The following is a 17,837-nucleotide window of genomic DNA, read 5'->3' on the forward strand; positions in this document are numbered from 1 at the left end:
TCCATGAGATCACAAAAGGTCAGACACGACTGGGCGACTGAACACCACCATCAGTGTTGTTATTGGCCTCCTTCCTATGATGCTTAAGTTTCTGATTTGCCTCAGTGTTTTCCTCAGCCTGACCGCCCTTGGTGAGAAGAACTATTCCTATTATGTATTGAAGTTTACCCTTGAGTTGCCACAGACACTGGTTCTGATAAACCTCAAGGCCAAAGGACTGGCACAGGGCATTTGCACGGTGACTTGTATGTACGTCAGATTAAGGCAGGTTCGGTCTTTCCAGGAGTCTTTGTTGTATGCCATCTTTATTACTCGCGGTCTTGTTTGTGACAAGATCAGGAGTGATTTGGGCTTTGGGTAGATTTTGAGCAGTCCCCTTGCAGGTTCCTCCGGGTGAGAGAAGTACCCATTTTTCTGGAAGAGTTTGCATGCTGCTTTGAGTTAGATACTAAAGACCTCTGGAGGCTCTAGTTAAGAGTTTAGATTATTTAAACATTTGAAGAAAATAAGTAAACATAGTTTATAAATGAAAAAGAAACAGCACTTGGCTGCCCATTGTTTTGGAGCTCATTAGCCAGAAACTTTCATAAACTGTTATCTTCCTTTAGAAAATGTTACATTTCCCCCATCCACTGATCCTGCAAATACTTACTTATTCCCATGTTGTTAATCCTTACCTCTTTCAGATCTGATGTTTTCATCCCCATTCCCACCCCTTTTACCCAAAGCAATCTGTTTATTTCTTTAAAAGCAGCAGCTTCCATGCTTGGGGAAGAAACAGAGACTGAGAAATCAGAGTGAATATTTTAAGGTTGGAGAGCTCTTGGAGGAAGCTGAAGAGAAACTGAGGGACTTTTTAAAGCTCTAGTGATCTATACTCGCCTTGCAGTTTTGCGCCAAATCGAAAACAAACCCTGACTACTTGGCATCCTGTGATTGTGTCTAATCTTGAGTCAAAGTGCAAATATTCTTAAGAAAATGATTGTTTTCCTTTAAAATAGGTGTTCTTGAAGGCTTTGCTGCATTCTTAATTGAGACTTCACTGTGCCTAAGAGTCAAAATGTTTTCCAAAGGAACAGCTCTCTCATGTGGCATTTGCAAAAAAAAAACATTGAGAAAATGTCTTTCAATAGTGAAATCTGTTTTGCAGGAAAATATCCAGGAATTAACTCACTCTGTAAAGTGGGCTCTGTCTGCATAACCTGACACTTCTTTTTCCTCTTCAGCACCTTTTGTTTATGGGAACAGGGGGCCAGTTCAAGCCTTCTGAAATTGTTTATAATCACTGTGCTTTCACAAATACTTTGCACCTTGAAGGTGGGAGAGGAAGGAAAAAGAAAGACTAAGAAAATTCTTATTTCTAACCTCATTAACCAAAACAAGTAGGTCCTATGTGCACACCTGGTGGACATAGAAACAGAGTTGAAATGCAGGCAAGCAAATCAAAAATACTTCAATGAAACTTAGAATAGATATTCTCTAATTATATGGTTCTACTCCATAAGGTTTTAAAAAACTTTAAGGGGTTTTCTTTAAAGGTGGGAGGATGGGGGTACTATAATTAAAAAAAAAAATTCTTAAGATAAGAGGGCAAATGGTTGAAACTTGGAAAAAAAATTTTTTGTATTGGATTTTTGTTTGACCACTGCTTAACGTTATGGGCTTTGAGAGTCAAAAGAGCTCTCTAATTATTAAAAGCCCTAGTATTCATATGCTTTCTTCATTGTTAAGTCTCTTTTCATGCCAGTTTATTACGACAGCTACCTATGTTCCAGCCTCTTTGCTTGCCTGCCTGGGCCCCTAAATCTTCCCACGTAACACTTTTAAGTTTCAGTTTTCTAAGACACCCTTTTTCAAGAGCCTTCCTTGCTGCCTGTGGTTTAGTCTGAATCTGACCACCGAGGATCCAGGGCTGTCTGCAGTCTGGCTACAAGATGTCAGTGCTGCCTTACCACCTCTCTTCCCTGGCAAGACCCCTCTACTCCAGCCAGCTATTCTGCTCAGCCCTCCTGATTAAGGCCTCTGTTTTGCTCACGTTCTTTTCCCATTCCGCCCTCCTGGTCTTTCCAACTCTGGAGCCCTCATACGTGTAGTATTTACTGTCTGTTCTGTATCTGTTGGCAGATGAGAACAATGAGAAAAGAATTCAGATTTTTAGATGAGAAGGCTAGGAAAAACATGTTTAACTATTTATGTAGATGAGTTCATGGGAGTGGTAAAGAATCTGCCTGCCAATGCAGGAGATGCTGGTTTGATCCTTGGGTCAGGAAGATCCCCTGGAGGACGGCATGACAACCCACTCCAGTATTCTTGCCTGGAGAATCCCATGGACAGAGGAGCCTGGTGGGCTACATACAGTCCAGGGGTTCGCAAAGAGTCGGACACAACTGAAAGACTTAGCACATAGAAATACAAGCACTTGAATAGCTGATGAGTAAATGACCCAGAATAAAGTTTCAAAACCTAGTTCTTGAATCTTACACCATAAATTTATTTTTCCCCCTTAAAACTGAGCCTTCTTTTTCCACTAACCAATACTTTCTTTTCTTCCTGCCAACTCTTTTTCTTCTAAATAAACCCTTGGGGCAGATGTCCTGCTTGCTATACATGTCGTGGAAAATGGTCAGGATTCGACAATCTCTGAAGTTTCTTCCAACATTAATTTTGTGTTTCTGGGGTTGCTTTGCATCCCATCTGAGTGGTGACAGGATGGCTGGAGATACATTTGTAACATCAAAACTGTTTTGTATTAAGTTCGCAAAGTTACTGTGATCCAAGCTTGATTGTAACTGCATGAACAGAGGCAGACAGAAAGAGAGAAAAAAAAAAAAAAAAAAATTGGCTCCATCTATTTCTAGAACCCCTCAGCCTATAAATTCTCCACAGGAGGATATCAAACTCTGGGGTATTACATCATCCGAAAAAGCGTTTGTGGGCTACAAGTATCTCAGGAAGTAGGGCAGCCGATGGAAGCAGCTGTCGTTCGAAATCAATCATTTCAAGGGTTCCATGAATAGCGTGGAGTACCATCCAATAATCACTTCTGACTGCATCAACATCTTAAGATTTTTCAAACTGTTAAGATTTTAAGATTGCAGTAGTTGTTTATTCTTAAGATGAAAAGGGGCAGGTCAGGAAAAAATTCTCAAAAAAAAAGTCTTGGGGTCTCAACAGCTCACCATTTTTTGTTCATCCCTTCCCTAATGCAGCTTGCTTTTTTTTGTTACAGTGTTTGCATTTAAAGGGAATCATCATGGTCCAGGAACAAATGTGGTCGTTTAATATTATTTGGGAGAACAGCACGACTTCAGCAAGTTGGTTGCAGTACAATGGCTCACTCAGGCTACTGCAGTCTGGCTGCAGACGTGTTAATTCATATATTTCGCTGACACCTAGTTGATTGAAATAGCAATTAAAGAGTAATTAAAATGTTTACTTCTTGTAGGAATGTCAACTAAGATGTGGAATATAGCAATTACCTATGACGGATTAGAGGAAGATGATGAGGTCTTTGAAGTAATTCTGAACTCCCCTGTGAATGCGGTTCTTGGCACAAAGACAAAAACTGCAGTGAAAATTTTGGACTCAAAAGGAGGTATTCTTTTGATCCTCATCTTGAAATCACGAGCAGTCTTGGCACTGTAGCTGCTTACTTTCAACAGCCAGTGTGCTGGATAACGCTTTCAAATCAAAATGCTTAATTTCTTGTCAAGAAAGCAACCTCAGTCATGATGTAGGCCCTTTATTCTGCTTTCTGCTTCATGTGGCTTTCCTCCTGCTAAGAACGATCGTTTGAGAAAAGCAACAAGCCAGTGCCTCATTGTTTTTTTTCCCTACCCGTTTGTTGTTCTCACCAAGGGGGAAACAATGTTGGTGAGAACCTATCGACAATTATTTCCCTGCCCCGAGTTTGTAGGGCTGTAATTATCTTCCTCTGTGGAAGAGAGCTCTTAATGCCTAAAATCTGAGCCCTCGCTGTAGTGTGACCATGAAAATTCTGAGGGAGGAAGGAATGGGAGGAAAATAGATGTGAAAGGTGCAGCTGGCGTGGGGATTCAGGAGCAGCTGGAGAATATTAATGAATAACCTTGGGTTGCAGAGCCAAACAGGTCCTGGATGGTATATGCTAAAGAACAACCTGTGAACTAAATAAAGATCAGCCAAAGTTCTTGGTACGCTGACTTTTTCCTGCCAAATACCCTCTACTTATTCGTCTTTTTAGCATTTGACAAGTGTCCAGTTACATGCTTAGTCTTACACTCCAGTTTTTACACCTGTCATTCCCTATGGGCCATATATTTTTCTTCGCTTAATTATCTCCACTTCTCTTTCTCATTCTATAGTAAATATAGGCACTTTCCTCTTTCCTTTACTGTACTCAGATTTCCACATCTCTTTGCACCACCTTGCCTCACCAAATTCTTTTTTTTTTTTTCCAGTAGACTTTTCTGGTCACATTAAGTACAGAAACAGATGAAGTACACACTTGACACATGAAGTATAAGCTATCCAAATGTGCCTCTGGGTTTAGACTTTTTTCACACTAATTGGCAATATTTCTAATCAAAGGAGAGCCATTAAGATGGACTGAATCTTTGCTCTAACAGCTGAATGCTCATCTGAATAACTGGTACCTGATTTCACTGACATCGTCCAACAATTCCAGTTTCTACCTATGGAGACGGTGGAGAGGGTGAACGAGTAAAAGTGTGTGTGGAATGACACTTGATCAGGGGGTAAACCCAATAATATGGAGGCGTTCTGTCGATGTGAAATGAAGGCAGTCTATTTCCCAAGTAGATGGGATGATTATAAAATCACCACAATGATTTTCCTCTGTGGTTTGTGAAATCCATTTCATGACTCATAATCACCCTGTAGATGTGCAAAAGGGCATAGCTTTCCTGTATGGAAACTGATGAAGAGTAAAGGGATCTCTGGCAAATGGCAGCAAGACAACATCTGGCGGGAAAATCATCCATCTGAATTTAGTGACAAGCTTCGTCGATGTGATCACTTACCTGTTTGTGTAAAATGAACTGACCTGCCATTTTGTGTGCCACCAGGGCAGTGCCATCCTTCATATGCCTTCAGTCCAGACATGCCCAGTGCAGGGGAGAAGGGCGTTCGGCACCTGCTCTCCCCAGGGGCTTCCTCACCCACCACTTCTGGTGTCTTTCATCTGGAAAGAAGACCCCTTCCCGCTTCCGAGCTGCTAGCAGTCACCAGGGGTGACGCCCTGCGGGACTTTGGTTCTGAAGATCTTTCTCCAGTGAAGCTTAGGACCCGAGGCAATGGCAAAACAGTAAGGATGGGGACCTCCTGGGTTTTGATGTGTGGAGTGCAAATGAAAGGGATCAAAGGATCTTAATAAGCAATCTCAAATGCTGAGGAAGCTGTTTTGGTTCTCACAGTGAATGGGGGCCATAGAGATTCTCATGGTTCCTTGGACCATTGTGAAGTGGCCTTTACATACAAACATCAGCATAGTTCATTAATTGTACCGACTAAAGTGATAGATATTCTGACTCATCCATATGATTTCTGCTTTGATTCCTGTTGTGATCAACACAGATAGGGAATGACTCTTGGTCCTGAAAAAGAAAGAGATTATTTGGGTGTGGAAACCATGGCTTTGAGCTTACTAGCATAGCATTCTCACCAGGCATACACTCATGAGTAAGTGTGTATGTGTGTGTGTGTGTGTGTGTGTGTTTCTTGGACCTCTGTGCACTATAGATGTACCAAAAAAATAAGGATGTCTTTTCTAACTGGGACAAAGAATAGATGAATTGACACTGATAAGCTGTGATTAGTCCAGTGACTTTTAAAAATTCCAATTATTTGGGCCTGGAAAATCTTTTAAAAATATGGTTAGAAACTTTTAGTTACTAAAAAATCTTATTGGAAGGGTTTTGCCCTATTACTAATTATTATTCAAGCCCATTTTGTCCCTATTTATTTCTTCTCTTGATTTCAGGTTCCTCCATCCTCTGTTTATAGAAATAGAACAGACATCATCTATAACGTAAGCATATATAGTATGTAAGCAATGTGTGTTCTCAGTCACTCAGTCATGTCCAATTCTTTGCAACCCCCGGGCCTGCCAGGCTCCTCTGTCTGAGTCTGAGAGAATTCCTAAATTTTTTGTATTTATGGATGCAAAATATGTAGTGAAACTACCTTTCGTAACTTTTATATTTATATATTTTCCTTAAAATCCTGTTTGAATTTTGTGCGGAGGCTTGGGTGGGCAGGAAAAAATCCTTTTATCTCTTTATTTTGATCCAGGTTTTGGATTGCCTGTTTTTACAACAAATGCTTTTGTTTGCTGTCTTGTCATTTGTTTTGTCTTGATTGTTGTTTGCTGATTTCCTCAAGTATCATGGGATGATTTCCCTGAAATTGGAAGATGACAGCTCCCCAGCTCGCAGAAGGAAGGCCAACATATCCATTATTAGTGAGCCCCAAAAGACAACCAAAGTGGCAGAACCGCCTCAAGCCGATAAGGAGGAATCCACAACCGGCTCACACTTCCCCAGACAGGTATGAAAATCTCTTCACTTCCTACTCACCTTACAACAAGCTGTTTCCTGGGCCAGAAAACAGCCTTCAAGTTTGGGGATAGTTTACTCAGTTCAAACACTATTCAGCAAATGACGGCCTAAAAGAGGTAACAGTGTGATCAACTTACAGGCTGTCAGATCTAAATTACCTTTCCTTCCCATAGGACCCGTTGCCCTCATTCCCAAAGAACTGCACGCTGGAATTAAAGGGACTCTTCCACTTTGAAGAAAGCCTCCAAAAACTGTACAAGTGTGATGGAATTGCCTGGAGATCCTGGAGCCCCCACACCAAGGTGGGACACAGGCCGAGCAGTCACATCTCTTTACTTGTAGCCAAGTCCCATCATAACCCAGGAGAGGGAGAGGAGGCGCCCTGTCCACTGGTGTTTCTTCTGCCTGCTCTGCTATGCTTTGAGGGGGAAAAGGAAAAGATGGCCAGGTGATGCTTTAAAAATCACAAAACACAGTAGTTAAGCACTACAATTTAAAAAGAGGCTTACTTATTTTATTCAATTATTATAATGTTAAACATGTAAAACTAAAACGTGGCTGACTTTACCAACATGTCCCATAAGAAGCCATTGCATTTCTCAAAGTGGAGAATGGGGATTAGGGCTGACCTCCTTGTCTTCATTAGAGGACTCACAGGATTCTCTATGTTGAGAATAGACTCTAGGTTGTAAAGACCATTGTGATGTGAGCATGGACAACTATTTTTCAGGAGGTGGAAGATAAATCCTGCCCCGCTGGGTGGCACCGTCATTCAGGCTACTGCCACTCCTTGATCACAGAGCAGAAAGGCACATGGACTACAGCTGCCCAAGCTTGCAGAGAACAGTAAGAAACCCCATTTCTCATTTGGCTGATGCTTCTTTGTTAATATTTCTGTTTTCTCATGGAACTCTAGTGTTTCTTCATTCATTCAAGTGTTGAGTGTCTAACATCTACCTGGCTTTGTTTTAGGAGCTTGGAGGGAGTTCTGTAGTTCAGAACAGATTTGGGCTGACTTTAATGATGTATCTTTTATGATTAACTGTGCCGATGTCACAGTTTTATTTTTTAGCCTCTCCATCTCAAACTTTGGAAGAAAGCAGATTCTCTGTGTCAGCAGCATGGCAGAGTCTATCATTTATTAATTAAACAGGAATCCCAGCCCACTAATTTGGAAATATATAGCAATGAAAGATCTCATAGCAGCAGGCCTGTAACAATATAAGAGGTGTTGATGGTTATGAGACCAGACAGGTTGGACAAAGTGTGATTAGATAACAGAACACTCAATGAAAGATGACTTGTGGTCAAATATTGACAAAATTTATCCACTTACAACATAGTCAGTCTCAGTGATTTTAGCCATTCTAGTGGCTGTAAGGTGACGTTTTATTATGGTTTTAATAGATACTAATGCTACTCCAAAATTGCTGATTTATCCCTCGCCCTTTGCTGCTTTGAAAACCATGAGTTTGTTTTCTGTGTCTGTGACTCTATTTCTGTTTTATAAAGAAGTTCATGTGTATTATTTTTTAGATTCCACATATAAGTGTCTTTGCTTGACTTACTTCACTTAGTATGATAATCTCTAGGTCCGTCCATGTTGCTACAATTGGCATTATTTCATTCCTCTTTATGGCTGAGTAATATTCTATTGTGTGTATGTCTTCTTTATCTTCTTTATCCGTTCATCAGCTGATATACATTTAGGTTGCCTCCATGTCTTTGTTTTTGTAAATAGTGCTGCTGTGAACATTGGGGTGTATGAATCTTTTCAATTTAGAGTTTCCTTCTTTTCCAGATACGCCCAGGAGTGGGATTGCTGGGTCATATGGTAACTCTAGTTTTAAATTTTTAACAAACCTCCGTACTGTTCTCCATAGTGGCTGCACCCAATTTACATTCCCACTAACAGTATAAGAGGGTTCCTTTTTCTCCTCACCCTCTGCAGCATTTATTAAATATAAGCTTTTTGATGTTGGTCGTTCTAACCCATGTGAGGTGATACCTCATGGAGTCACATTTCACATAGCAACATTGAGCACCTTTCCATGTGCTTGTTGGCTATTTTTGGAGAAATGTCTGTTTAGGTCTTCTGCTCATTTTTGATTGGGTTGTTTGTTTTTGATATTGAGCAATATAAGCTGTTTATATATTTTGGAAATTAATCCACTGTCAGTAGCATTGTTTGCAAATATTTTCTCCCATTCTGTAGGTTGTCTTTTCATTTTGTTTATGGTTTCCTAATGAGCCTCGGTAGCATAGCAGTTAGGCAGACGGGCAGGTGGACAGGCAATCTGGCTCCATAGGTCAGGAGTTCGAATCCCAGGCTTGACCCTTTGATCTTCCCTGGTGGCTCAGAGGTTAAAGCGTCTGCCTTCAATGCAGGAGACCGGGGTTCGATCCCTGGGTCGGGAAGATCCCCTGGAGAAGGAAATGGCAATCCACTCCAGTATTCTTGCCTGGAGAATCCCATGGACGGAGAAGCTTAGTAGGTTACAGTCCATGGGGTCGCAAAGAGTAGGACACGACTGAGTGACTTCACCTTGCTGTGCAAAGGCTTTTAAATTTAACTAGGTCCCATTTATTTATTTTTGCTTTTGTTTCTGTTACTCTAGGAGACAGATAAAAAAAATAGTGCTGAGATTTATTTCAAAGAGTGTTCTGCTTATGTTTTCTTTCATGATTTTAATAGCATCTCTTCTTAAATTTTAGATCTTTAATCCATTTTGAGTTTATTTTTGTATATGATATTGAGAATGTTCTATTTTCATTCTTTTACATGTAGCTTTCTGTTTTCCCAGCACCACTTATTGAAGAGACTATCTTTTCTCCATTGTATATTCTTGTCTCATTTGTCATAGAGTAATTGACCATAAGTATGTGGGATTATTTCTGGGTATTCTATCCTGTTGTATTGATCTATGTATCTGTTTTTGTGCCAGTACCATATTCTTCTGATTTCTGTAGCTTCTGTAGTCTGAATTTAGGGTGTATCATTCCTCAAACTCCATTCTTCTTTCTTAGGATTGTTTTGGCTACATGGAGTCTTTTGTGTCTCCATACATATTTAAATTTTTTTGGTTCCAGTTCTATGAAAGATGCCACTGGTAATTTTTTAAAGGTTGCACTGAATCTGTAGATTGCCTTGGATAGTATGGTCATTTTAACAATATTGATTCTTCCTACCTAAGAATGCAGTATATCTTTCTACCTGTTTGTCATCTTCAGTTTCTTTCAACATCTTATAGTTTTTTAAGTACAGGTCTTTTGCTTCATTAGGTATCCCTAGGTATTTTATTCTTTCTGATGCAATAGTAAATGAGATTATTGCCTCAAATTCTCTTTCTGATATTTTGTTGTTAGTGTACAGAAATATAACAGATTGGGCAATTAGATGGATCAATGAAATAAAAAATATATTAGGAGACTAATGCAGGGTTAGCAAAATTATAACATCAATAAGATTACCTTAAATTGCCATGGTTTCATAACAAATGTTTTTTGACACCAAAAATCTGGAAGATTATAATCTCAGAATAATGATATCAAGAAATACATACATAGGTATTTTGTTCTTCAGTAAACTATTATAAAATCTAGTATAAGAGTGATGGAAATTTTCTGTCTCCCATATTAATTTAAGGGGATTGATGACCATTTACAGCAAATCAAACATTATGTAATAAGCAGTTTCAGAATTAATTTTTTCATATCTTTGTGAAATTAATTTTGTAAACTGGTTTCAGGGAATTGCTTTAGACTATTGTACTGAGACCTTTTTTTAGATGTAAAACTGAAAAAATTTTCAGAACAAGAGAAAGTTTTTCGGGGGCAACTGGAGATTTTCCATCATATTTTAGAAAGTGACTCATTATCTATCTATCAGTAATATAAACTATTTTGAAGTGTATGTTATATATGTACCATATTGCTCCAGAAATTAAGGTGTCTATCAAATACCATTTCTGATGGTATTCCAAGATGTATAAGAGGTAAAGAAAAAACATTTGCTATGAGATTTTTAAATTTTCTAATTTTAAGTGAAGACTGGGTATAAATATTTGACCTGATGACTTTTGTAGGATACTTCAACATGCATTTTATTTCAAAAGGACAAGAAGAATGATTATCCCAAGAACAGTTAAAAATAGAGGCATTTCAGAAAATATCTAGCAGCAGATTAAAAACAAACTAAATGATTTTTAAAATTTTTATTTTTACTTTATTTTACTTTACAATACTGTATTGGTTTTGACCAAACCTTTAAAGATTTGGTCTTCTTGGTCTTTAAGATCAGTCACTTTAAAAGGAACATTTTTGAATGGCAAGGCCACCCCCTTAGTATAATTTTCCTCTGAACCCCAAGACCTCCTCTATCATTCAACATGTTGCCATTCATCCTATGGGCCTCTGCTTCCCTTCACCCATTACTTTTCAGGTTCATTTGGTCCTCTTCTTCTCTTACCTCTTTACCTTGACCAATGAATATTCCCCTGGGAATTATCCATTGTTTCTATGATGTAAAATTAATAGTTGCAACATTTTATAACTTGGCTATTTACTTTCTCATGAATACTTTTTAGGAGATGGTTTTAGAGTCTATAATTAGAATTAATACACATCTAGTGTGTTTTTTAGATCTCAGAGACCATTTTTCAATTCTGATTTATATTTCCTCAGGCTCCCTTGCTACCTGATGGTCTTTTACAAATGGTCATTTACAGCACGCATGTTTCAAGAAGCACGGCAAATTTTACTTTATCCTTTGACCCTAATCAGATTGCTTACTCAACTCAATCTTTATCTCCTTTCTCCTTTCCTCCCCATTGGTGTTTTATTATTTTTTTAGCCCAGAGGAACCAGACTCTGAGATTAGGTATTTCTTGAATTTACATATCATAATCTCATCTGCTCATTTCCTTAGGCAGTCACTGTACATTTGGTAATTCTATTCTTATAGATCATTATCTCTGAAACCATTTTGTTTTCCCACAGGAGTGTCTGGAACCCCTGCTGACCTATCCTTAAAGAGTTAGTCTAAAATATATTTATATTTAATCAAAAAGTTCTAATGAAGTAGATGTTTATTTCTATAACTGGAAAAATTCAGGGTTATGTTTTTAATTCTACACTTTGAATGTCTTCAGATTTCAGAGATGTCAAAAGATTTTTATTTGTATGTTTCTCTATATTTTATTTATATATCTCTATAGTATATTTGTATCTATATGGTTAATTTTCTCTCTTTTATTTGTATATGGGAATAAAAGGAAATGATAGGCATTTTTATAAAATGAAAATGCCTAAATATTTATTTTTGTAAATAACTGTGGCCTAACATTTTACCTACTCTAAACACAGCTGTTTTTCCCTCTTGCTCTTGCTCTTCTCAGAGCATCAATAAAGAAATCAAACTTATACTGGAGCAGCTAAAATGGATTTTGCAAAGTCTTATTTTAAAGATAGTTTCAAGGATCTTAAAGCCGAAGGAGGTGTTAAATATCCTTGAATAAAATCTATTCCTTCCTGATAAAGACTCTGAGGCTGAAGTTACATCCATAAGGAAATTGGGGATGGAGCAGGAAGTGGAACTCAGGTCTCCCACACTCTAATATGTCACATTAATTGAAACAGCCCCTCAAACCCTCCCTTGGGCTATTTTTAATACACATTTCATATTCTGTGTTTTAAACCCTCAGCACATCAGAACTGCCATTTTGGATATGAGGGAGAGGGAAGAGAATTGGCTATCATGTCTGTTGTAACTGTCAGACAGAAGCTGACAGTAAATAGAAATGTCAGAACCAAGTCACATGACCTGAATCTGGCACCGTGAGGACATTCAGAGAAATAGAAAAGTGCCTGCATATCTCAGAAGGCCTAGGAGTCATCATTGCATTGTATCACACCAAAGTACTGTATTAGTAGGAAAAATATCATTAAGAGATAGATTAGATTATGTTCACCATACATGATCTGGAAAAGCAGAGAAATGAATCTAAAGCTTGGATAGTTGTAGGTAAAATGAAAAAAAAATTCAGTTCAGCAACATAAACTTGTGACAAGTATGTATTACTAATTATGTTTCTGGATTTTTAAAACATCAATAGATATTAACTAGGCATGAAGAGCGTGGTGATTTTTGCCCCTTTTTTGTTGTTGAAACTTTCTGTATCAGAAAAAGAAGAAAAGAAAAAAAAATTATCTATTGGCTTTTTACTTAGAGTATTTTAAAGAGTTTTAAATGAACACTGTTGGGAATTGGGATCAAATATTGCTTATAGGAATAACTTAGCTAGCTGCAAAAATAACTCATAAAGAATTCTTACGCCTGTTAATGTCTGTCACGAAAAAGACAAGATATAACAAATGCTGGCAAGGATGTGGAGAGAAGGAAACCCTTATGCGCTGTTAGTAGGATTGTAAAATGGTACAGCCACCATGGAAGAGTATTGAGGCCCCTCAAAAGTTAAAAATAGAATTACGATATGATCCAGCAATTCCACTTCTGGGAATATGTCTAAAGGAAATCACAGTACTATGTTGAAAAGGTGAAAAGGTATCTGCACCCTATGTTTATAACAGCATTCTTTTTTAAAAAGTGAAGACGTGGAAACAATGTAAGTGTCTATCAACAGATGAATCAAATTTGTGGTTATAAGAAGGGAGGAATTTGGGGTGGGAGAGTTGGATGAAGGTAATCAAAAGATATAAACTGCCAGTTATAAGATAGAGAATGTGGCTATAATGTGTAACATGATTATTGTGTGGTAGATGTGAAAGGTGTTAAGAGTAAATTCTAAGAATTCTCATCATAAGGAAAAAACATTTTTTCTTTTTTTTTGGTAACTATATGAAATGGGTACTAACTAAACTTACTGTGGTAATCAAATTTCACAGTTTATGTAAGTTAAGGCACTATGCTGTAAACTTTAAACATATAAAAAATGCAATTATATTTTGGAGAAAATGTTTATATATATTTGTAAGAACAGGTGCTTTAACTTCTTCATAACATACAAAGGTTTGACAGTGAGGCTGAACTCCTTTCCCTGAGTAGGATGAAAAAGAGTCACATATATTTGGGCATTTGACTAAACACATCAAGCTCAAAATGTTGGCTTCCAGTAATTTTGTCTGGTAGTTTGGGTTACTTTACTAATCAAATTAACCAGGTAATTGCCAAATTCATGCACTTCAGAGATAAACTTCCCATGAGAGGGGTCATTTTTTGACATTAAGTAATTAATCTATATAAGTAAACAGCTGCTGATTTTCTGAAAAGAATTTGTGCTTGAAAGCCCAGATATTATAATACAGTATCACTTCTTTGCTGTTACCTACCCCACCCTGTGATTTAGCATGGATGAAAGCACCCCCTCCCCCACAGATACTCATTAATATAAAAAAAATGGAGGACTCTGTGGGAGAGGGAGAAGGTGGGATGATTTGGGAGAATGGCATTGAAACATGTATACTATCATGTAAGAAACGAATCACTAGTCTAGATTCGATACAGGATGCTTGGGGCTGGTGCACTGGGATGACCCAGAGAGATGATATGGGAAGGGTGGTGGGAGGGGGGTTCAGGGTTGGGAACTCATGTACACCTGTGGTGGATTCATGTCAATGTATGGCAAAACCAATATAGTACTGTAAAGTAAAAAAATTTAAAAAATGGACTATTAAAATCTTGGAAAGTTCTTTCTACATATATACCAGTTTTCTAGTTTGGACTAGCTTTGATTTCCATTATGCATCTCATATCAGCAGAGATGCTGAACTCCCTGTCACTGACGCTCTAATTTTTCTGTTTGCACGTAGACACCAGGGCAGCCTTGTAACTGTCATCTCCAGGCAGCACATGCGATGGCTTTGGGACATCAGTGGAAGAAAGCCGTTTTGGATAGGCAAGTATCTGTGTTACCCTGAGGAGGAAGGCAAGACCACAAAGAGAAGGTCTCCCTTCCATCGGTCAAATAATTGTGGTCTACAGTAATATGCAATGGTTAGATGTTTGGACAGTCTATCTTTTAAAACTCATAAATGTTATTTCTAAAGGCAAAAAATTTAAAATAGTTGTAAATAGGGAATGGTTTAACAAATTATAATATAACCATATGAAAGAATATTAAAGATATAACAATGCCTTATATTTATAGATTCATTCAATAATGGATGCATATATCAAATATGTAATGTACTGCATTTTTGGCAAGGTGCTACATGAAAAACACAGTCTACAGCCATATGAAACATGAAATAATTTAGAATAAAAAATATATATACAAGTGTTATATATACACATAATATATACCTATCAGTTCAGTTCAGTTGCTAAGTTGTGTCCGACTCTTTGCAACCTCATGAACCACAGCACGCCAGGCCTCCCTGTCCATTACAAACTCCTGGAGTTCACCCAAACCCATGTCCAGAGTCGATGATGCCATCCAACCATCTCATCCTCTGTCGTCCCCTTCTCCTCCTGCCCTCAATCTTTCCCAGAATCAGGGTCTTTTCCAATGAGTCAGCTCTTCGCATCTGGTGGCCAAAGTATTGGAGTTTCAGCCTCAACATCAGTCCTTCCAATGAACACCCAGGACTAATCTCCTTTAGGATGGACTGGTTGGATCTCCTTGCAGTCCAAGGGACTCTCAAGAGTCTTCTCCAACACCACAGTTCAAAAGCATCAATTCTTCGGTGCTCAGCTTTCTTTATAGTCCAACTTTCACATCCATACATGACCACTGGAAAAACCATAGCCTTGACTAGACGGACCTTTGTTAGCGGAGTAATGTCTCTGCTTTTTAATATGCTTTCTAGGTTGGTCATAACTTTACTTCCAAGGAGTAAGCGTCTTTTAATTTCATGGCTGCAATCACCATCTGCAGTGATTTTGGAGCCCAGAAAAATAAAGTCAGCCACTGTTTCCACTGTTTTCCCATCTATCTGCTATGAAGTGAATATGTATTGACATAAAAAGAAATAAGCCAAAGAGTTAGGAATATTTTTTATCTCTGGTTAAGAATTATAGCTAATCCTAATTTTATCCTTTTTTTTCCTAAAGTTTTAATATTTTCTACAATTTTAACAGTAATCCCAAATCTTTTCAAGCCACTTTAGAAACAGAATTCTCAGGTTGTACTAATGTAAATATTCTCACCATCTCCTCAAGATACTATATTTAAGGAAATAATAATAAACCTACTTGGCTTCTTAAAATCTCTGTGATACTCAGTGAGTGTGTAATTCTGAAATCATCTGAGAGTATTAAGTGAAGGCTGGAAGATAAATTTTCTCTATGTCCACAATGACAGATGTCAAGTTTCTAATCCCACAAAGTTTTGGGATGTAGCATCACCTGATCAGTAACTCACAGAAACAATCCAGAAGGAGACAAGTCATTCCCAAGCAAGAGTACTTCATTTTACTCTACCCCAAAATATCAAATGAGAACCGATGGGGAGAAGGTTATATGCTGCATAATAAAGACCATTTTCACAGTCAAATTTGGTTTGTGAGCTGCCAGGTAATCCTATTGCACAGGATTCTTTTTTGTATTCTATTATTTTTATCTCTATTCTAAAAGAGAGTGAGGAGGGGGAATTTTTTTCATTATTTTTAAACTGGAGTGTAATTGCTTTACAATGTTGTGTTAGTTTCTGCTGTACAACAGCATGAATCAGCTGTATGTGTACATCCCCTCCCTCTTGAGGGCCCCCCATTTCACCCATGTAGATCATCACAGAGCATTGGTCTGAGTATATATACGGGGGCTTCCCTAATAGCTCAGTGGTAAAGAATTTACCTGTAATGCAGGAGACCCAGGTTTGATCCCTGGGTTGTGACGATCCCCTGGAGGAGGGCATGGCAACCCACTCCAGTACTCTTGCCTGGAGAATTCCATGGCCAGAGAAGCCTGGCAGGCTACAGTCCCATAAGGTCGCAAAGAGTTGGACACGACTGAGCAATTAAGCATAGCACAGAACACAGCACAGTATATACACATCAAATGCTACTCTCTCCATTCATCCCAGGAGTGCTTCCTTAAGAAAAGTTTTAAGAGCTTTGTAACATTGAAGTGTAATTTAAAAAAGAAAAAAAATTGCCAGTGGGAGTAGAGAGGCAAATTGAGAAAAGCTGCTTTTTATTAGAACTGTAGCAGATTAAAAAAATCTTAATCTCCAGACTAAAAATAATACTTAATAAGCTGCTTTCAAATATGATACCCAAGAATCACAAGGAAGATAAATAGACAGGAATGTATCTGTTTCCCTATGACAGATACTCTGCCTGTAGGATGTATGAATAATAAGTGCCATTTATTAACACTTCTATGTCGTGAGCTTTATGTGCATTATCTTATTTAATCCTCAACATAGAGCTAGTTCTACTTAGATATGCATTTCTGAGATGAGAAAACTAACGCTTGGAGAACTCAGAGAGGTTAAATAACCTGCCCAGATATGTTCACCTAGCAAGTGGTGAAGCTAGGATTTTGATTCCTACCTGGCCTTACACCAAAGCCTCATAGTCTCAGGGTGTCTTAGAGGATTCCCAGGTCCTAGTCCATGCTTTAGAATATAGGCTCACAAGTGCATGTGATTACTGAGCTTAGAACAGTGGGTTGATATGACATCCAGTTGTAAATGTAATAAAAATCATTTGGCACCCTTCTTTGGTTCATGTCAGGTTTGAATGACCGAGTGCGTGCTGGCCACTGGGAGTGGATTGGCGGTGAACCTGTGACCTTCACCAACTGGAGGAGAGGGCCCCCTCAACGTTCAAGGCATGGCAAGGACTGTGTTTTGGTTCAAAGGCCAGGAAAATGGCACACAAAGGACTGTAGGAAGGGAAAATCTCACAATTATGTGTGCTCCAGGAAACTCTAACTGGCCCTACAAGTATCTGCTTGGGATGTTTTTATCTATTTATTTCCAGGATTTGTGCTTATTACTCAATAGAAAACAGAGTGTCATGACTGATGTGGTACATTTCTTCTCTCAAAGTGTTTGAAGGATTCTATATAGTAAGGAAAAGCAATAGCTCCAGGAAGATTAATAAATGAATGTTTCTTAGAGGAAAAGATAAATTTTTTGCAGTACATTTTGAAATAAATCCTCAAGGTATTATGTGGTACAAAATTTGATTATTCTGGAGACTTCACATTTCAGTCAACAGTAATTTCATGGTCCTTGGATTTTTTTCCCCAGTACTTCAAATGAATACATTCTGAAATCTATATTGCAGGTGCTTCCACCGCTTCCATCTGAGTGA

The 17,837-nt window shown here is 38.2% G+C and overlaps 1 protein-coding gene across 1 annotated transcript in view; it reads left to right on the forward strand.

The window, feature by feature from the left end:
* FREM1 (FRAS1 related extracellular matrix 1) overlaps positions 1–17,452 on the forward strand; it is a 149,564-nt gene extending 132,112 nt beyond the window's left edge. The window contains exons 29-36 of the mRNA XM_052645063.1: positions 3,446–3,595; positions 5,067–5,305; positions 5,981–6,028; positions 6,382–6,546; positions 6,731–6,859; positions 7,288–7,403; positions 14,385–14,470; positions 17,253–17,452. Coding sequence (XP_052501023.1) covers positions 3,446–3,595; positions 5,067–5,305; positions 5,981–6,028; positions 6,382–6,546; positions 6,731–6,859; positions 7,288–7,403; positions 14,385–14,470; positions 17,253–17,452 — 1,133 coding nt within the window. The remainder of the gene's footprint in view (positions 1–3,445; positions 3,596–5,066; positions 5,306–5,980; positions 6,029–6,381; positions 6,547–6,730; positions 6,860–7,287; positions 7,404–14,384; positions 14,471–17,252) is intronic.
* The last annotated feature ends 385 nt before the right edge of the window (positions 17,453–17,837 follow it).

Source organism: Budorcas taxicolor, chromosome 8, assembly GCF_023091745.1.
Source record: "Budorcas taxicolor isolate Tak-1 chromosome 8, Takin1.1, whole genome shotgun sequence".
Lineage (NCBI taxonomy): Eukaryota > Metazoa > Chordata > Mammalia > Artiodactyla > Bovidae > Budorcas > Budorcas taxicolor.